At 37.0% G+C, this 20,728-nt stretch overlaps 1 protein-coding gene across 1 annotated transcript in view; it reads right to left on the reverse strand.

Moving 5' to 3' along the window:
* Positions 1–1,003: 1,003 nt before the first annotated feature.
* The window catches only part of mybpc1 (myosin binding protein C1), a 33,721-nt gene continuing 13,996 nt past the window's right edge, over positions 1,004–20,728 (reverse strand). Inside the window, exons 9-34 of the mRNA XM_060886562.1 lie at positions 19,288–19,398; positions 18,696–18,844; positions 18,489–18,606; positions 18,339–18,387; positions 17,569–17,625; positions 15,502–15,665; positions 15,287–15,419; positions 14,900–14,908; positions 14,102–14,226; positions 13,809–13,914; positions 13,548–13,714; positions 13,215–13,380; positions 12,964–13,070; positions 12,620–12,756; positions 11,983–12,142; positions 11,391–11,495; positions 11,069–11,257; positions 10,379–10,513; positions 9,820–9,987; positions 9,569–9,657; positions 9,242–9,437; positions 8,943–9,082; positions 8,702–8,861; positions 7,276–7,412; positions 6,777–6,963; positions 1,004–1,734 (exon numbers count right to left, since the gene is read on the reverse strand). Of these exons, the coding sequence (XP_060742545.1) occupies positions 1,625–1,734; positions 6,777–6,963; positions 7,276–7,412; positions 8,702–8,861; positions 8,943–9,082; positions 9,242–9,437; positions 9,569–9,657; positions 9,820–9,987; positions 10,379–10,513; positions 11,069–11,257; positions 11,391–11,495; positions 11,983–12,142; positions 12,620–12,756; positions 12,964–13,070; positions 13,215–13,380; positions 13,548–13,714; positions 13,809–13,914; positions 14,102–14,226; positions 14,900–14,908; positions 15,287–15,419; positions 15,502–15,665; positions 17,569–17,625; positions 18,339–18,387; positions 18,489–18,606; positions 18,696–18,844; positions 19,288–19,398 (3,374 nt within the window). The 3' untranslated portion in view covers positions 1,004–1,624. The remainder of the gene's footprint in view (positions 1,735–6,776; positions 6,964–7,275; positions 7,413–8,701; positions 8,862–8,942; positions 9,083–9,241; positions 9,438–9,568; positions 9,658–9,819; positions 9,988–10,378; positions 10,514–11,068; positions 11,258–11,390; positions 11,496–11,982; positions 12,143–12,619; positions 12,757–12,963; positions 13,071–13,214; positions 13,381–13,547; positions 13,715–13,808; positions 13,915–14,101; positions 14,227–14,899; positions 14,909–15,286; positions 15,420–15,501; positions 15,666–17,568; positions 17,626–18,338; positions 18,388–18,488; positions 18,607–18,695; positions 18,845–19,287; positions 19,399–20,728) is intronic.

The following is a 20,728-nucleotide window of genomic DNA, read 5'->3' on the forward strand; positions in this document are numbered from 1 at the left end:
ACAGACACACACATGCATATGCATATACACCCCTTACAGACACACAGATCTCGATGTTTAGGAATAGATGTTTACATGAACTTGTTTGTGTACAATGATCCAACCATGTGATTTAAGTAAATGTTTACATGTGTTCACACATCCTGCTCCAGGGCACAAACACAGAGCTTGTATTATAAATGTGACTCCAGTGACCACTTGTGATAGGATTTCATACATCGCAAAGACGTACTGCATCAGTCAGGTAGATATTTGCCTCTTTGCCTGTACGGGCTATTTGATCTGCTTCGATTTTCTGGGATGCTGATGAAATACAAAATTCAATGAGAGACTGGATGATAAAACAAGTTATGAAATGAGCAGCTCATATTGTATCTGCTGTTATAGCATTATATTTATCCTGGTATTGCAACGATTATGTATTTTCCTGTAGGGAAATGACACAGTTGATTAGGAGATCTTTTCAGATCAACTCCAAATAGGGTTTAAAGGATTGGATGTCAGGGAGACATACTGGATCCAGTTCACATGTGTACTTAGCATTGCTTAGCATTGCTCACTTACCCAGGCATAGCATCCCTGCTGAAATATCCAGTTTAGTCTGACAAGCCGTGCAACTCAAACTGGTAGATCATCTTTCCCAACTGGTGGAAAGGAAACAGGTTCTGAATGGCACGGCTACTAATTAGTATTCTTTCTAGTAATTCTACAATTCTACTAATTATAATCTATTGTAGCTACCAATGCTACATTGTACAAAGGTTAATTCTTATGACAGCAAGTCAGTAAGGAAATCTCAGTATAGCTGGTTAATATAAAAGTTGGAAAATAACTCAACAGCTAGCAAAGATCATCTACCAGTTTGACTATGTTACCTGCCTACGAGTAGCCGGTCAGTCCAAATTGGATGTTTTAGCAGGTTTGGCTGCTATTATTAGAAGAATCAATTAAGGATCAGACATCTTTTAAAAAAAAAACTAAAACAATAAACAACAAAAAAGGATTCATTGTGTTAAAAACACACAACACATCTTTATTATAGTGACATTTATTTAACTCAACCATACTAAATGAAGTATTGCTACTTCTTTTATTAGATAGATATTTTTAACTTCACCAAATCTGATAGACAAACAAGGCAAACACTTCAAATGTATAAGTGATCGAACAGCTACAGTAGCATGTCAGAGAGACCAGTTTTGGTGTTTTACAATATTACACTGAAAATTATTTTTGTTATATTCATCACAATACATTGAAAGGAGAAGAGTTGGTAAAAATAAAACAAAAATAAAAGATCAGATTTCACTGGCAGCCCCTAGGCATAGGTTTTGAACGTGAAATAAAATAATACATTGAATACACCAATACAATTTTGCCACCCAAGTATTCTGTGTTTTACACATTTTGACGCTACGATCCAAATCCGCTGAAGACATGCACGTGTGCTTGAACAGGGTTTTGGGGGAAAGCAGCCTGTCATACAGCTAACCATTAGCAAACCTTTCTTATGTACTATAGGTCCATGTCCAAACACTGCATGCCATACCAAAGATGGGTCACACACTTTACTAAAGAGCTCTAGCAACAGGGGGTACTGGGAAAGCACTGGTTGAATCCCCCATCAGTCAGATCCCTTCTTCTCCAACTCCGGTGACTTTGTCTCATTCATGAACTTATCAATAAGATGCAAGGGAACGCCACGCTTCATCAGCTCAAAGAATGTATAGCCTCCTGAAGGAGATAGAGGAAAAGCACGTAGCATGTATATGAGGACAAGAAAAACACTGTAGTGTAGTGTAATATAGTTTAGTGTAGTGTAATGCAGTGTACTGTAGTGTAGTATAGTTCAGTGTAGTGCAGGGCACGGTAGTGCACTCAGGTATTGTGTACTGTAGTGTAGTGCAGTGTAGTGCAGTGTGGTTTACCATAGTGTAGTACAGTTTAGTGTACTGTACTGTAGTGTACTGTAGTGTACTATAGTACAGTATAGTGTAGTACAGTACAGTATAGTATAGTGTATTGTACTGCAGTGTAGCATAATGTATAGTAGTGTGTGTAGTGTAGTGTAGTATAGTTTAGAGTAGTGTAATGTACTATAGTATAGTACAGTACAGTATAGTGTAGTGTAATAGTTTGGTGTAGAGTACTGTGGTGCAGTGTAGTGTAGTTTAGTATAGTTTAGTGTAGTGTACTGTAGTATAGTGTAGTGTAGTATAGTTTAGAGAAGTGTAGTGTAGTTTAGTATAGTATAGTACAGTATAGTAAAGTGTAGTTTAGTTTAGTGTAGTGTAGTGCAGTGTAGCGTAATGTAGTTTATTATAGTTTAGTGTAGGGTACTGTAGTATAGTGTAATGTAGTGTAGTGTATTGTAGTGTAGTATAGTTTAATGTAGTGTACTGTAGTGTAGTATAGTGTAATGTAGTGTAGTGTATTGTAGTGTAGTATAGTGTAATGTAGTGTACTGTAGTGTAGTATAGTGTAATGTAGTGTAGTGTATTGTAGTGTAGTATAGTTTAATGTAGTGTACTGTAGTGTAGTATAGTGTAATGTAGTGTAGTGTATTGTAGTGTAGTATAGTTTAATGTAGTGTACTGTAGTGTAGTATAGTGTAATGTAGTGTAGTGTATTGTAGTGTAGTATAGTTTAATGTAGTGTACTGTAGTGTAGTATAGTGTAATGTAGTGTAGTGTATTGTAGTGTAGTACAGTTTAATGTAGTGTAATGTAGTGTACTGTAGTGTAGTATAGTGTAATGTAGTGTAGTATAGTTTAATGCAGTGTACTGTAGTGTAGTATAGTTTAATGCAGTGTACTGTAGTGTAGTATAGTTTAATGTAGTGTACTGTAGTGTAGTATAGTTTAATGCAGTGTAGTGTACTGTAGTGTAGTATAGTTTAATGTAGTGTAGTATAGTTTAATGTAGTGTACTGTAGTGTAGTATAGTGTAATGTAGTGTAGTGTACTGTAGTGTAGTATAGTTTAATGCAGTGTACTGTAGTGTAGTATAGTTTAATGTAGTGTACTGTAGTGTAGTATAGTTTAATGTAGTGTATTGTAGTGTAGTATAGTTTAATGTAGTGTACTGTAGTGTAGTACAGTTTAATGTAGTGTACTGTAGTGTAGTATAGTTTAATGTAGTGTACTGTAGTGTAGTATAGTTTAATGTAGTGTACTGTAGTGTAGTATAGTTTAATGTAGTGTACTGTAGTGTAGTATAGTTTAATGCAGTGTAGTGTACTGTAGTGTAGTATAGTTTAATGTAGTGTACTGTAGTGTAGTATAGTTTAATGTAGTGTACTGTAGTGTAGTATAGTTTAATGTAGTGTACTGTAGTGTAGTACAGTTTAATGTAGTGTACTGTAGTGTAGTATAGTTTAATGTAGTGTACTGTAATGTAGTATAGTTTAATGTAGTGTACTGTAGTGTAGTATAGTTTAGTGTAGTGTACTGTAGTGTAGTATAGTTTAATGTAGTGTACTGTAGTGTAGTATAGTTTAATGCAGTGTAGTGTACTGTAGTGTAGTATAGTTTAATGTAGTGTAGTATAGTTTAATGTAGTGTACTGTAGTGTAGTATAGTGTAATGTAGTGTAGTGTACTGTAGTGTAGTATAGTTTAATGCAGTGTACTGTAGTGTAGTATAGTTTAATGTAGTGTACTGTAGTGTAGTATAGTTTAATGTAGTGTATTGTAGTGTAGTATAGTTTAATGTAGTGTACTGTAGTGTAGTACAGTTTAATGTAGTGTACTGTAGTGTAGTATAGTTTAATGTAGTGTACTGTAGTGTAGTATAGTTTAATGTAGTGTACTGTAGTGTAGTATAGTTTAATGTAGTGTACTGTAGTGTAGTATAGTTTAATGCAGTGTAGTGTACTGTAGTGTAGTATAGTTTAATGTAGTGTACTGTAGTGTAGTACAGTTTAATGTAGTGTACTGTAGTGTAGTATAGTTTAATGTAGTGTACTGTAGTGTAGTACAGTTTAATGTAGTGTACTGTAGTGTAGTATAGTTTAATGTAGTGTACTGTAGTGTAGTATAGTTTAATGTAGTGTACTGTAGTGTAGTATAGTTTAGTGTAGTGTATTGTAATGTAGTATAGTTTAGTGTAGTGTATTGTAATGTAGTATAGTTTAGTGTAGTGTACTTTAGTGTAGTATACTGTAGTGTAGTATAGTTTAGTGTACTGTACTGTTGTGTAGTGTAGTGAATGTAGTGTAATGTAGTGTTGTATAAGTTTGTGTAGTGTGGTATATTTTAATGTACTGTAGTGTAATGTGGTGTATTGTACTGTTGTTTAGTGTACTGTAGTGTAGTGTAGTATACTGTGGTGAAATATAGTTTTTTTAATTAAGCACACTGTAGTGTACAGTAGTGTAATGTACAGTAGTGTAGTGTAGTGTAGTGTACTGTAGTGTGTGGTCAGTGTCCAATATGCATCTTCTACATATCAACAGAGTAGATATGCAGAAAAAGCAGACAGGGAGAGAAACAAAACGAAAGTAAGACATCAGTACAGAAGCAGGCACTACACAAAACTGTGAGTACAGTAACATGTCCTACAGTAATCATATAGCAGTATGTCATGTGTGCTTGCTTTAAAATGGCTAGTGGGCAGAAATCTGTTGAATGTACTTGCAGAAAGAAACATACAGCAGTATAAAGTATGAAATTCCTCCCTACAATACTGCTTGCAAACATACGGAGGAAAAAAGTGTCTGACCAGGACTGAGACTCAGACTGAGAGGTGGAGGTTACTCACCCTCTGTTTAGAATATGTTAGATGTAGCCGCAAGCACATTTACTATGATATAGGGCTCATGCGAACAGCATATCTGAGTTATCTGAGACACTGACACAGTTTTGTCTTTAGAGACAGATAAGATTTGCTCACACTCCAACGTAACGCCATCAGTGCTCTGCAAAGGAAAAGCATGCAGGAAAGAACACAGGAAACGGGCTCAAGTGCAGCGGAGACATGTCTGACACTGTCTCATCTCGATGAGCAGAAACAAAAATGGACAATCTACTGAAAAATAAGGCCTCAAAGTCATGACTAAAGCAATGCAGCAAAAGCAGGATTAGTGAGAGCTATAGAATGAATGATATAAATAAGCTTCATATGCCCGAAACCATATGAAAGCTTACCTTAGATGAGAATGACACATATCACTATTCCTGAGTGATGACTGGGGAGAAAAGAGAAGAGGGGGTTAAACCCTTTTAAGTGAGGGAGTTATGTGTGTGTCAGGCTGCATCACTGACTTAGTCATTACAGATTTAACATGGAGGATTAAGACACAGAGATCTGTGGAGAGGGAAAAGAAGTGTTGTGTAAGCGTATGGCATTGTAAACTAATCCACTTATAGCCAACCTTTTTTAAGTAATGGTGAAGGGGCTTCTTGGCATTGGAAAAGGATCTAAAAGCCAAGTGAATGCATGGTGATAAGCATGATTGTCATACTCTCATTTAGTGATTAAAGAGATCTCTCTACTATAAAAGATCTTGATATAAAAGCAAAAGGCAACAGATCTCATCTCACATACGAGCAAGACACCTGAATCCTTTGTTACAGGGCAACTGATTCAGAAATTTAGACTGTTCAGGTCAGCTATGGACTCTGGAAGTGAAAAGCAGCAGTTATTTTCTTATTATGACAAAAAAAAATAACTGTGAAAGTCTACCAACAAACATGACATCACATTAACTACATTCCCCTCCAAAAGTATTGGAACAGCAAGGCCAATTCTTTAGTTTTTGCTTTGCACTAAAGACATTTTGGATTTGAGATCAAAAGGTAAACATGAGACAATCAATAGGAATTTCAGCTTTTATGTCCTGATATTGACATGTAGATGTGTTATACATCTTAGAATGTAGCACCTTTTATTTAAACCCAACCATTTTTCCAGTGATCAAAAATATTGGAACGTGTGACAGATGTTTGGGTTAGTTTGATTGATTTAACAGCTCTTGTCTTGTTTAATAGCTCTTAATATCTTCACTTGGCTTGAGTCCTGTGTCTCTCCTGTGAAGACATTTGAAAAGAATAATTCAACATGAAGTCTAGAGAGCTGTCTATGGGAGAAAAACGAGAAAAGAGTGATAATCCATTAGAACCACTGCACAATCATTAGGTTTATCCAATACAGTTGTTCGTAATGTTCTGAAAATGACCAGACCTGTTAAGTGACATCAGTGTGAGTAAAGATTTCACAACCCACTGTTTATAGAATACTTTGAAAGAAGAAATACAGAGGCTATGCAACAAGATACAAACCACTCATTAGTGGTACGAAACAGAAGAACAGACTGGAATTAGCAAAGAAGTACATTTGAGCCGAAAAAGCTCTGAAGCAAAATTAACCTCCATTAACTAAAAAAAACTTTTGCTTGCTCCCCTAAAAATTGGGTGATCTGCCACCAAAGGTGCCATGTTTTAAGTTTTTTGAAACATAAAAATGTTAATATCAGAAAATGAAACTGAAATTCTGATCTATCGTCTCACGTTCGTCTTTCGCTCTCAATCCCAAATGTCTTCAGCGTAGGGCAAAAGAAATATTATGGTATGTTAACTCACATTATAAACAATTACAACACGATAAGCACACTTTAACAAGAAAACGATGTGATGAATGAATGAATGACAGCTAAGATGGGTAATACTGGTACCTGTGAAACAAAATATCTAAGCTACAGTCGACTAAGAATGGTGTTCTTAATGAAATTAAACATAGTACACAACATTGACCTGAATCACTGAAGCCCAGACTGACCTTTCACCTCCAGTTTGCATTCCACCTGAGCCTCCCCGAGGTCATTGATGGCTTTGCAAGCGTACACACCTCCATCGAACGGGCTGGGCTTTCGGATCTCCAATGTACACACACCCTGGCTGCTGAACATGCGGTAGCGTGGGTCATCGAGGATAATGATCTTATTTTTCATCCAAATCACTTTTGGCTATAGATAAGAAAACAGAAGTTATGAAAAAAACATTTTGACTTTCTTTAGCGTATGTGTGTAAACCTTTGGCCTCAACTTATCTGAGATTTTATTTCCTGTTTTAATTAACGTGTTAATTTTTATTAAGCAAAAAGCATCTGCCTGTTTCCAGATTTGTGATGGGTTTGAGAATTAATGAAGAAAATGCTTTTAGTTCAAATAAAAAGAGAACTGCAATCAAAGTGTGGCGTTACTGACCTGTCTGTGGCTGCTGACTGCTGAATGGCTTATATTAACACAGATATTAACACACAGGCATATCTCACGTACCCGTGGGTTAGCACGGACGCTGCAGTTAAGAGTCGCGTTGTACCCGGCGATGGCAAATGTGTTGATGAGTGGCTGTGTGAACTTGGGTGCCTCTGTGAAGTCATAATTAATGTATTCTGGGTTCTTCAGGTGCATACCTGAGAAAGCGTGACAGGAGGCAGAAGAGGGAGAAGAGGAGGAGGAAAAGAGGGGATATGGATAGTGGGAGTGTGCATGATACGGGCCAAGCACTGTATCATGGGGGAATTTCCCTTATGTGATGAAGAAGAGACAACACCGATTTAGTTTATCATTAGCCTAATAAAAGCATAGTGTGCATTATTTTGCTCGTACATTTTGTCAAACATTTAGTCCTTCTTACAATTCTAAAATTTGCAGATTTCATTGTAAATTAATCGTAAAATATTTTGACTCTAGTTTCCTATTATAAGATTACAATAAATCACTGTTATAATTATTAAACCAGATTTCTAGACATTCTGTCTAAATTCAAGATGGAAATAATAAAGAAATAGAAATTTTAAACATTTATTATTAGAAAAACTATTGTAAAGATGTTTCTATTGCTAAGATGTAGAAGTATTTAGAAATAAATCTTTATGTGTTTTTATGTTTATTTTATTCCTTGTGTCGAAGAACACAATTTAAATACGTGAGTTTTTATGTCTGTTTGTCAGTGAATACAGCATATCTTACACACTCACTCATTCATTTTCTACCGCTTATCCGAACTATCTCGGGTCACGGGGAGCCTGTGCCTATCTCAGGCGTCATTGGACATCAAGGCAGGATACACCCTGGACGGAGTGCCAACCCATCGCAGGGCACACACACACTCACACACACTCTCATTCACTCACGCAATCACACACTAGGGACAATTTTCCAGAGATGCCAATCAACCTACCATGCATGTCTTTGGACCGGGGGAGGAAACCGGAGTACCCGTAGGAAACCCCCGAGGCACGGGGAGAACATGCAAACTCCACACACACAAGGCGGAGGCGGTGTGAGGCGAACGTGCTAACCACTAAGCCACCGTGCCCCCTTATCTTACACATATTGTGTCTATTTTACTGTTTGGTTGAAAGTTTTGCAGGAACATCTGTAGAAAGCATTTGAATAATAAGAATACATTTGAGAACTAGGGTTAGGGCCAGGGTTAGAAATCTATTGTTCCATCTACATTTTTGTTCCTAATGTACGATTCCAGGCTCTTCGGTTATAGTACTATTCATCATGGTCAGAACAAAAGGAGTTGTTTCAAGGAAAACCTACATTTTAGAGATGTTTCATTTTCTCCTCATACACTGGATATTTGATGGATTTGGAGATCCAAGGCAGAGAAAACTGAACGGAAAGCTACAATCATATAGTTGTGGAACACATCTTTGGCTCTGCTACAACAAGTGATCTTAAAACTTACCCTCCTTCACTATGACTGCTGTATCTTTAGTTGTTGTGGCACTCTTGCTCAGGCCCACCATGTTCTCGGAGAAAATCCTGAAGTAGTACTCGTTGCCTACTACCAGCTCACTGATGGTGATACATGTGCGGTGGTAGTGCTCTATGCAGGTGTACCACTCCTGTAGACGCAATAGCCAACAGGAAATTATGCATTGTTTGTAGTGAGGTTATGCCAAGGAACAAAAAAAAATCTTTTATACCATGGTCTTTTTATCTGCCTTCTGGATGGTGTATCCTGTTATGGGGGCATTGCCGCTATCCTTGGGTGGCGTCCAGTCCAGCGCTACATTTTCACCCCAGACCTCATCAATTCGAACGCACTGTGGAGGACCAGGAAGGTCTGATGGAGAAAAAAAATAATTATATGACAATATCTATTGCATAGCAGTTAACAGAGATAAGATGTTTTGCACAACCTATAGTATTATAATGAAATAAAAGCCTCTTTCCATGTAAGCCTTTTTGAAATCTTTGAGTATTACAAAGTCTGATTGCTAACCCACGATCTGGATATCCAGGATAGCCGTATCCACAAGTTTTTCCACCTGAACAGACAGCTTATATTTTCCAGAGTGTTTGCGCTCAGCTTTGCGAATGAAGATGATGCTGTCGCATTCGGAGTTGCGGATGTTGACCTGCGTTGGATCGATAGCCTCGTCGTCCTTCAGCCATGTGATCTTTGGCCTGGGCTTGCCCTGGGCAAAGCATTTTACAAATTTCTCTCTGATTAGGATGAATCTGTTCTGTTAAATTACATTTAAATTCCTGAGTTCACAGAGAAATTTCTTAGGCTTTCCATTTTGTTCAGTAATGATCGATGCCTTACCAGGAATGGCACAACGAGGTTAACTTGTTCTCCGACCTTGCGTATGTAAGTCTGCTTCAAGTGGCGAGGGATACGAATCTTAGGGGGCTCTGCAACATAGAAGTTTCATAATATACTGCACCACATACTGTACAAATTTTGGGCATCGACAATATCTACTGGATCATCTAAGGGTAAAACTATATTTAACTCTATACTGTAAACATAAACTTTTTCATTTTTTATCACTAAAAACTGTTGATGTAGCTCACCAACGACCTCTTTGACCAGGATGGAGTGTTGAATTGTGCGCGGTAGGCTGGCACCGGCCGCATTAACCGCCTTCACTCGGATCAGGATCTTAGACTCTGGTGTCAGGCCTGTGATGGTGTACTTGGTTTTCTCAGTCAGTTCCTTATTGGCAAGAATCCATTCATCCGCTGTGGAAACAGATAACAGTTCAGCTGTTATACGGTACAGTGTAGCCACTTCCTGAGAGCATATGAAGTCAACTTCTTTGCCACTTTTAAATATTTGGTGAAAACACATTTTTATTGTTCAGCTTTTAGTCCTGCATTTGAAGGTACATTCTTCTTCTTCTTCTTCTTCTTCTTCTTCTTCTTTTTTTCTACTTTTTTTTTAAACATAAATTATATAGCAGGTCATATAAATATTTAAAAAGAACTCTATTTTAGTGTATTTGATTGATTTGTTAAAGGTTGGCTTGACATGACATGACTACAGTACAGATATTCTGCCAGCATTTATTAATCATTAGTGTTAGTGATAGTCATGTGACAAAGTATACACAGGTCTTTAGGGGTGTCTTACTTCCTTCAAGGCAGTATTCCACTTGGTAACCATCTAACCCGGCAGCACCGATGGTTTCTGGAGGACGCCACTTTATCGTCACAGATGTATCTGTCACCTCATCAACCACCAGCATAGTGGGCTCACTGGTGACAGCTTAAAAAACAAACATATACATAATGTATTTTACTAAACAAGGTCAGAGTATACAAAATATAACAAAATAAAACTAATGTCATATGTTTCTATAGGGATAATAAAATATAAACCAACATTAGGAAAAGCATCCTTTAATAATATAATGAATTTGAACATGGTTCCTAAAGACACACAAACAAAATAAGAGTATCTACTGTATCTGGCAGACTCTTCTTGATCTCCTAAACTTTTAATTCAGTCACTATAATAACATGTTTGATGTCCTCTAAATCTCAGGCTTGTTCTGTGTAGAGCAGCAATACTTCACATCTCTGGAAAGCAACAGCTGCAAAAAGGCCGTCTGAAGGACAGGCTCAAATATGGTGATGGTATCATGGTATATCTGTTGCTGTCTTGTATGCAGGGATCTGCTAGGATTGTGTGCTATTATCTTACATAAAAAAGGCAAAATGTGTGTGACATAACCAGGCATAAGTACATATGGACAGGTGGAGGCACTGGAGATGTAATAAACACCAGCAAGCTTAATGGTGTGAAAGGTGTGGTACTCACCAAGGGGAATAAAGGGTTTGGACGGATCACTGGGCTTGGAAACGCCGATCGCATTAACTGCAAAAATCCGCACCTCATAAGGCACACCCTCAATCATCTTCTTAGGCTCAAATGTGGTCTCTTTGCAGAGATCAAAATTAAGACGCATCCATCTGGAACTCTGCTTCTTCTTTCTCTCAATGAAGTACCCTGAGGGTCAAAAAAGCACAGCACAGCCATAAGGGCAATGCTGGGGTTGGAGAAACTGATTTTTTATGATTATTAGAATTGGGATTTGACTGTTGATAAAGGGGTGTCTACATATAGTGTAAAAGAAAAGTACCCAGGATAGGGGAACTCCCATCATAAAGAGGAGGATCCCATGTCATTGTACACCAGTCTCCACCAACTGTAGGGACCAAGGGAGGTCCAGGAGGATCAGGTATATCTAGAGCACAAATATAAGACATATAGAATTTCTTAAATAGCTATTTTTTTTAAAAAAGCCTTTCACCCTTAAGTGTTTTTAAACAACCGTGTATATAAACCATTATTAACCTGAAAGCTGTAAATAGCATCATCTAAAGGATAAAATATTTTACCCTTTACAGGAAATAAAATTCAGTAAACATTCACAGTCAGGACTCCTGTCAGTGCTGCTCTAATTGAATATCTCTTCTACACAGTCAGATTTGAGAAATATTCATCCATTTAACAGCATAAATGTATGTTGCTTATTTTAGCACCAATGAAAAAGTATATGCTATTTTTCTTATTGGCACATTACTAGGGATTACTAAGGAATTAAGGTTTAACAAATTAAGGCAATAAATATAAATATAGACAAATATTCTATTAACAGTATGAAGCTGCCTAAAGATGATAGACCATCTCTAGAATCCAGAATCTACAGTGTATTTATTTACGAGCCTTACCCACAACCTTAATCTTGACACAGCCTGTGTCTTCTCCTGCTTCATTCTGCAGGACGATTTTGTAGTTTCCACTGTCCTCTCGCTCAGTGACTTCAATAGTGAGGGAGGTGTGGTCAGAAAAGGTCTCTGCACGAACGCGACTCCCTGTCTCAAGAATGACCTGGACACAAGTACAATTTGGTGCTGATTGCAAAATCGTAGGTCAATGGTTTACAACTCCAAAATCGAGGATTTGGAGACCATGGAACCGAAAGCTAATGGCTAAAAACAAATAACCTCAGATGACAATACAACAGATTTCATTTTGCAATCATATTTTGCCAAAAAGTGAACCACCTTTAGCAACAATAACTCAAAAGCAATGTTTTCTGGAGGAGTTTATCAATCTCTCATTGTTTTGGAGACATTTTGGCCCACTCTTCTTTACCACACCGTTTCAGTTCATTGATGTTTAGGAGCTTTATTTATGTGCAGTTCTCTTAGGATCCTGCCACAGCATCTCAGTGAAGTTTGGCCATTCCAACAACACCTCGACATGCTATGGTTCTGCAACCAGGGGACATGGCTAGCATGTCTCACTCTGGGGTCTATGACAGGCTAGATGACTGGTCTCAGTGTTCCCTTCATCTCTACTCACCCGTTCTCCTTTCATCCACACCACCCTGGGAATAGGCTCTCCACTTATGGGGACCTCCAAACGCAGTTTGTTACCAGCCACAACTGTAACAGTGTTATCTGGAGCATTTAATGCATCCAAATACACTTTCGGGGGATCTGAAATAAAACAAAAAACATCATTGTACTTACCTCATACGTGCATACTTCCATATCTCCAGAAACATCCTAAAGAAACTCTAATCAGTAACTCTTACAGTGTATACAGTACACTCCAGCAACAGTGCGCATTGTTAGGAAGACTCTGACAAGCTTTTAATACTTATATCTCTTAAGAATTTCCCCATAAAGTACAGAATTTCTTACCTATTATGTGAACTTTGGCACTAAGGCTTTGTGTGTACCCTTCAGGTACAAAGGTATAGTCTCCAGCATCATGCAGAGTGCAGCTCTCAACCTCCATCTTATGGGTCCTGTTAAACAAAAACAAAGTGTGTGGGTGTGTAGGTCAGATAATTGTTGCTATTTGTAACTGGATAATAAAGGATGATATATGCAAGAGTGTAAACACAGATTTAAAGCAGTTTGAAGGAGTAGAACAGGGAGCATGACTCTACTTGGCTCTGTGGATGATGGAGATATGATCGCTGGACTGAATAAGCTGGCCATTTCTGTACCAGCGGCCAGGAACATTTATGGGTAAGATCTCACAGTGCAGCTTGAGCGGTTCCCCCAATCGTATCGTCATGTCCTGTAGATCTTGCAAAATCTTCAATGGCTTCACTGTACAGAAAATATGATCGAGTGGAGCGGAAGAGAGAGAGTGGAAGTAGAAGACGTAAAGACAAGAAAATGTTCTTTAGCACGTAACTAATGTGACAAATTTTGGCTTGATTTAGCTTAATAGCAACAGAAGTGGGCTATGAAAACAAAAAATAAATGGTGCTCACAGTCCACTTGGACATGGGCCTCACTGGTACCCCCAGTTGCCATGATGGAATATTTGCCAGTGTCTTCCTTCGTGGCATCATCTATAATCAGCCAGTGCTTTGTGCCTTCAGACTTAACACGATACCTTGAACGCACCCCAGTAGGAACCTCCACTCCATTCTTCATCCTGTCACAGTGGAAAGAGAAAGTTATGTTTTTACACCTTTTTAAAATTATACTCTCTATATTTAATTTTTTTACACAATGACACAGAAACACACCATTTAACTTGGGCTCCTTCTTCTGACACCTCGCACTCTAGCTCAATGCGTTCGTTGACCGTAGTTTTTACAGGTTCCAGCTCTTTTACAATCTTCACTGGTAACACTGCACAAAGGGTCAAACCCAGGCATGAAAACGTTACAATGGTTCCTTTTTACATTTACATAGACATTAAGACCATAGAGGTACCGTATACATGCAAGATCTTATAAGTATATATCTTTATTCAGCTGACACACACCAATAAAAAAGACACAAAGAGTGCTAATGTCTAATGTATATGAGAATTTACCTTTCACAAACAGTTCAGTAGTACACTTCTCATCTCCAGCTACCACGGAATAGGCAGCATCATCGTTCATCTGACAGTTACTGATAACCATGATCCTCTGAGTGCCCTTGTGCTCAAAGATAAACCTGTGAAAAAATAACATAGGTCAGTAATTTACTGAGAGTTGTACCTTCACAAATCATTAATACAGATATAGATATAGATATAGATATAGATATACATATACATATAATTAGATTTGTATGTTTCTCTACTGAGCAAGTTAAAGGCAATATTGACACAGAAACACTTCCTGAGACAACATGACTTGCCTGGTTATTTACCACTTTAACCGACGCTGTCTATGTACTGAGATCAGGCCTAAGTCTGAATGAAACACTTTATAAATGCTATGTGCTACAATCCTTTCTATTAATTATATAATAATACTTTTGGCACAGCTAATAATATATATATATATATATATATATATATATATATATATATATATATATATATATATATATATATATATATATATATGTATATATATATATATATATATATATATATATATATATATATATATATATATATATATATATATATATATATATATACATATATATATATATATATATATATACATATATATATATATAGTTAAAAGCAATATATAATATATAAGTTAAAGCAAAATTAAATAATAAATATGTAGGCTAATTAGCATGAGTATGAAAATTTATTTCATCTCCAGGAACAACACTATCAGACTAGATGTTGGCAAAGGGCTAAAGACTTATAGATTTCAACACTTACTTCCTATTACTTTAGCATGAACGAAGAGTCAGAATGGAGCCACACCACAGGAGGGAAGAGGTGGAGGTTATGGTGCAACAATTCCACAGCAAAACAGACAGAATAAGACAGAATCAAACATTTAATATTTAGAGAGAGGCTGAGGGTTTGTTAAAGCATGATACCTGAGATATTATCAGAATCATTATTCTTGTGAAAAGTGATTTCTGTGAATCCCAGGAAACATTGCATAATTATTTTAAAAAACATAGAACAACAGTGATCATTATCATTACGCGATAATCATTACAAAGCTGATACCAATAGCACCTTTTTATAGAATACAGAAAAATACAGACAAACCCCAAATCTCAATAGAATAAATGCATGAAAAAAGATATGACCTACTTTGGGGTAGGACGAATCTCTTGGCCATTCTTGTACCATTTCAGTTCAACAGTTGGGTCAGCCAAGTCCACGATTAATCGCACCTTTCCTCCTTTGTCCACCTGGTACGCAGGCTCTAACCTCTTAGCAAATGCTATAAGAAACAGTTAGGTGATAAAAATACATTCAGCTTGAAAAATTCAGAAATTCAGTCCATTCGTGAATCCCTGAAGCACCTTCACTCTTCTTTTCCTCTTTTTTGGTCTTCTTCAGTCTTTTTAACAGACCTCGGAGGTCAGTGATGCCGTACATAAAGGCGATCTTCTCATACTGATCCGGTCGGGCATTTTTCAGGATCTCCCAGACATCCACTTCTGGTGCCTCCTCCTGTTTGACCTCCCTGATACCACAGAGCACAATAGTCAGTTCAGTGTACTGAACCAGGATGCTTATTAATTCCGATGTCAACTGAGATGCTAATCATTTATAGAAGGTAAAGGCACGATTCCTGTTTGTTGATGTTTATTACTTAGGAGTAACTTAATAGTAGTTCCTCTGTAGAGCTTACGCAAAGAGATGGTCATGAGAAATAGCCTGGTTATAAAGGTTTAAACTACTGGACTGTGCATGAGATATATATATTATTTATGGCTTGCAAAAAACATCAAGTGAATGATTTGTTATGCAGGTCATGATTTTTAAATAGTAAAAATAATGAAAGAAGTTTAAGTTTGACTGAATGAATTTGTCAGTGTAAAGGAATACTGATGGAAGAATAATATTGGTTGTTACGTAGGAAGACTACAATATGACAGTCAAACCTATCATTTCAAACACAACACTTTAAGCATTATAAAGAAGTAGCATTGAATTCTGTTTCAAGTGAAAGCTTTTATTACTCATGTAGGCCAGTCATTATGCATTTGTCTAAATTAGTAGTAAATAAGTAATTGATGTCTTGGAATGAGATGTAAGTGTTTATTAAAGATGAATAAAGTTGTTATAATCCAGTTATTGAGGATGTTTGACAGGATGTGGGGCGTTCAGTTAGTCATCACTAGATTATGTCAATCAGATCTTACTTTCACAGACATTGGCTTGAATGTCCGGAAGATTTAAGGAAAACAGCATGAAATGATTATTTTCATTTCCTCTAATATGTGTTTCAGGTCTGCACATAGGACTACATACATGTAGTAAAACAGCACTGACAGGCACATTTGCAATTGTATAATATATTCATTTGCATGTAAAAGATGCTTCAATGTAGTGATAACACTATTTTGCAGCTTCATTTATAGTTCATCCACCAACTGCGCAAAAATCAATGGAAAATTGTGGCCTTTGGTTACATTTTTTAAATTGTGTTTTCATATGAATTTTAAAGCAACACGGCTGGAAATGAGCAACTTATAGAAGTTACACTATTCATGGATCGTTGTTGTGATCCGTTGTCCTCAATCAGATATGTTAAGTAATGTCACTTTAGTCGTTATGATGTTTCTTTTCTTTTATTTAATTCTCTAATTTGTAAAGACCAATTGTTTCATCGTTCAGTGTGAAACTAATAAAACACTGGACCCGCAGAAGGATCCTGCATATGTAACAGGATTAAGCTCTAATGGAGTCCTATGTTGATAGAAAATAGAAAAGGGCACTTTCCACGATTTCCGAGTATTTCTGGAACATTAATGAATGCTGCATTTAAATGAAGTGTTACCAGACTACAGTAAACAAACACTCTTGTTTGTCCATGCTGGATACACTGTAGGATTACAGTACTTACCGGCAGTAAGGTCTAATTTAATTACCTACATTCTGTACTAACCTGGTGTTTCTGAATGTATGGGGAAAAAAGAAGAGACAAGCCAAAATAAATGTGGAATTTAATGTTGTTACTTTTGTGCTATTCTATGAACACTAAAGCAAACCCTAAACATTTAAATAATATTTCCCCCTTAAATGATGTTATTCATATACACTGGCTAAACGTTCACAGTATCTGGCAATGATGGGAGTATGCACAACATATTTATGAAAGAATTATAGTACATATACTGTATAATGTAGAAACATGCTGAAAATGCTGACTAATTTTCAGACTAATGTTATATCCAGGTTCCAAGAAAGAAGGAAGAAAAAATAGAAAGAAAGAAAGAAAGAAAGAAAGAAAGAAAGAAAGAAAGAAAGAAAGAAAGAAAGAAAGAAAGAAAGAAAGAAAGAAAGAAAGAAAGAAAGAAAGAAAGAAAGAAAAGGACTTGGTCCCCTGAGGGGCAGACTATAGTTGTATAGCTTGTTCTCACCTATGTTTAAGAAGCCCACTAAAGTCAAGCTCCCCTGCATCCTCCTGGCCTTCACTGCTGTTGTTAACAAGAAGAGATTAATGGAAATTCAATTAAACAATCAAACACCAAAATAAAAAAACAACGCAACCTGGGCCTCTTCCTCCAATCTATGCATTAGCAACAAGCAAACGCACAATTGAGGTGAACACAAAAGCCTTTCACTTAGAGTGAAACAGTTTTTGCACAGGCTGTGTACATTGGTCCCAAGAGACCCATGACTGCCTTCTCACATAAGCCTTTTCATGCAGGCATATAGTGAGAATGATGACTGTGCGTTGCTTTTGGACACATTGCAAAATGTTCATATGCAAGCAATGGCCTCGAACTGATCATCAAATTAGTTTGGGTGTTTTATTTGTTTGTTTGATGGGTGGGTTAATTGTGAACATGGTAATCCAAAACCTATCCAAACCATGTCCTGATATTGGTTTGTAGATGATTTCAGGGTGAAAGGTCCATTTTAAACAATAAAACCACAGATATCACTTTGCCTGAGAAGAAGCACAGTTACGTAATCAATGCAGTAAATGAAACACAAGAATATATTCCCCATATACACAGTTTTACATTATTTCCCTCATAATTCTAACAAACAGACTGCATTTAACCTTGATATACCCTTGTACCTAATGAAAGAAATGCTATTATCACACAACCAACTTGTGTAATTATCCAAATAGTTCATTACTAAGCTAAAATCTAATATCATGCAACGGGACTCGTGTTACCTTCGTTTGAATGCTGACCGAATGTCAATACTCTGAGTCTCTGGAACATCTGTAAAAGCAATATTGTAAATAATTTAAATACAACATGCTCTCCTTCAAATGTCTTTGGAGACGTTGACATACTGTACCAATGTGAAAGACAAGACAAACCTTTGACCTCGAGGTCAAAAGAGCAGCTGTCAAACTTATCCTTATAAGTGACCTCACATCTGTAATTCCCACCATAGTTCTCCTTAGCCTTAATGATATGCATCTCAAATGTGTGAATCTGTGGAGCAAGTTTCCCAGAATTAATCAACAGATATTGTAAAATATTTATTACGGCCTTAAATGTTTAGTTTTTCATGTATACCTTACCTTAGTGATGCGGTCAAAACTTTCCTTCAGCTGTAGATGTTTTCCTGTTTTGCTGGCGAGATCCATCCATTTCCCTTTGAACCACTTGACTGTTGGCTTCCGAAGCAAATCCTTAGCCTCTACCTTTGCAATAAAGGTAATGTCTCCACCTTTAAAACAGGACATTATTCACTTATATCTGAACACGAACGAGATGGGAAGCTCCTGTAATATTGTTTATTGTCTTTTTTAAATCTTTCATTGGTCAACAAATTTTAAACCAATGTGAGTCAGATTTTAATATTCAACAATGGTTCTCAAGCCTAATTATGATCCACTGACCCACTCAAAAAATAAAGGGATCGTCTGTGGTCTTAACTTTTTTCTGTAGCTTTTTAATCAGCAGAATGGATACTTCAGAATGGATCAGGTACGTAACTGCAGAACATGTGTTTGATTTTCTCAAATCTGGAGAGCACAGGCTCTTTATTATTCAGACAGAGTTAACAACATCCATCGGAACAGCTTACATTGGATTTATGGAGTATATTCATGGTAAATAAAATAGTTTTGTTTGATATTAGTCATGCTTAGAAGTGGAACATTTACCAACCTACTTGGATGGAGCCACTCTGGGGTTTCTCAATTAGTAAGATAGAAAGGGGTGGATTTTCCACCTGCTTGTCAATATCCTCAGGAGGCTGTCCCTCTCCCAGGGACCATACTGCAAAAAGAGAACATCATAATCACCAAATCACAAATTCAAAATTCTCTTCAATCCTATGCGTACATCTTCACAGTCTTGCTCACAAAAGTCTACTTAATCAAACACACATACACACACCATAACAAACCCACACATACTGTACACACAGCTGCCAGCTGAGAACACAGCATTTAGCAACATGGAAAGCATAAAGATAATAGCAACAATAATAAACCTGTAAAAAGGAGGAAAAAGAGAAAAATGATTAACATATAACAAATATACACTGCAAAACCTGTTTAGATATAAACAGTTCTAACCCATACCGTCCAGATTATTTCCACAAAATTAAAACACAGCATACATATACATAAATACAGGGCGGACAATAACATCAACAACATATTTAAATTCTTTAAATATTAAAATTGATAAAACCCACATGATAACATGAACCCTCTCCCTTCCTCTGGAAAACTGGTTAATATCAGAAGACAAGCAACCTGGGCTGTATTTGCTTCTGTATTTTCCTTCCTGATGCCTTATGATATGACTTATGTTCATGTTTGCACATGTAGAGATCTTCCATCTGGTGTGCTCTGACCGATGCCATATAGACCTTTATTATAGAAAGGGAATTGAGTAGTCCCTGGATAAAACTCTGAATTCTAGGACTGGAGCAATTCACTACGTCCACGTGATGGGGTGAATATTTTACAGACTTCCACTTAATGGCATAGAAAGTGCATTGAGAAATGCTTCCAGAGGCCAGAAAAAGGAACAAAATTGACCTGGCAGAGAATGTCAAATGTCTCTATTACCCGGGTCCACTTGGAACAGCAGATCTGCTTGGGAGAAAGCCCCAAGGGCAACAACTAGAACACAGATGGTCAATGGTATTGCCAGCCATCAGGACTAGTTACAGAATCCTGTCTAGCACAGAAAGAATAACCAATAGTGGAGTAAAGGTGTAACAAGTGGTGAGGCCACAGTATCCTGTCCCTGCATTCTGTCCATCTCTTCATAATGACAATGTTCTGACTTGGTGCCTGTGATCTTATGAGTAGTGTATTCATGCATCCATTGCACCAATCTACAGCCCTGGTTTATGACACTCTTAGTGAGTACGGCCTGAGGAGGTGCTGTGCAACATGGAAAATGGAAAGTAAGCCAACATTTGCTGATATCTCCAAACTTGTAAAAAGGATTCGAGGACCATCATTTGCTTGGAATTTATCAACTGTAGTTGGTTGATGTGTTCTGTCCTTCTGTCCCAACACACCACTGATTATCTGTTTATCAGTATACAGTGAGGCACTGAATACTTCTATTAGTACAACCCTCCTTT

This window comes from Tachysurus vachellii, chromosome 14, assembly GCF_030014155.1.
Source record: "Tachysurus vachellii isolate PV-2020 chromosome 14, HZAU_Pvac_v1, whole genome shotgun sequence".
NCBI classification, from domain to species: Eukaryota; Metazoa; Chordata; class Actinopteri; order Siluriformes; family Bagridae; genus Tachysurus; species Tachysurus vachellii.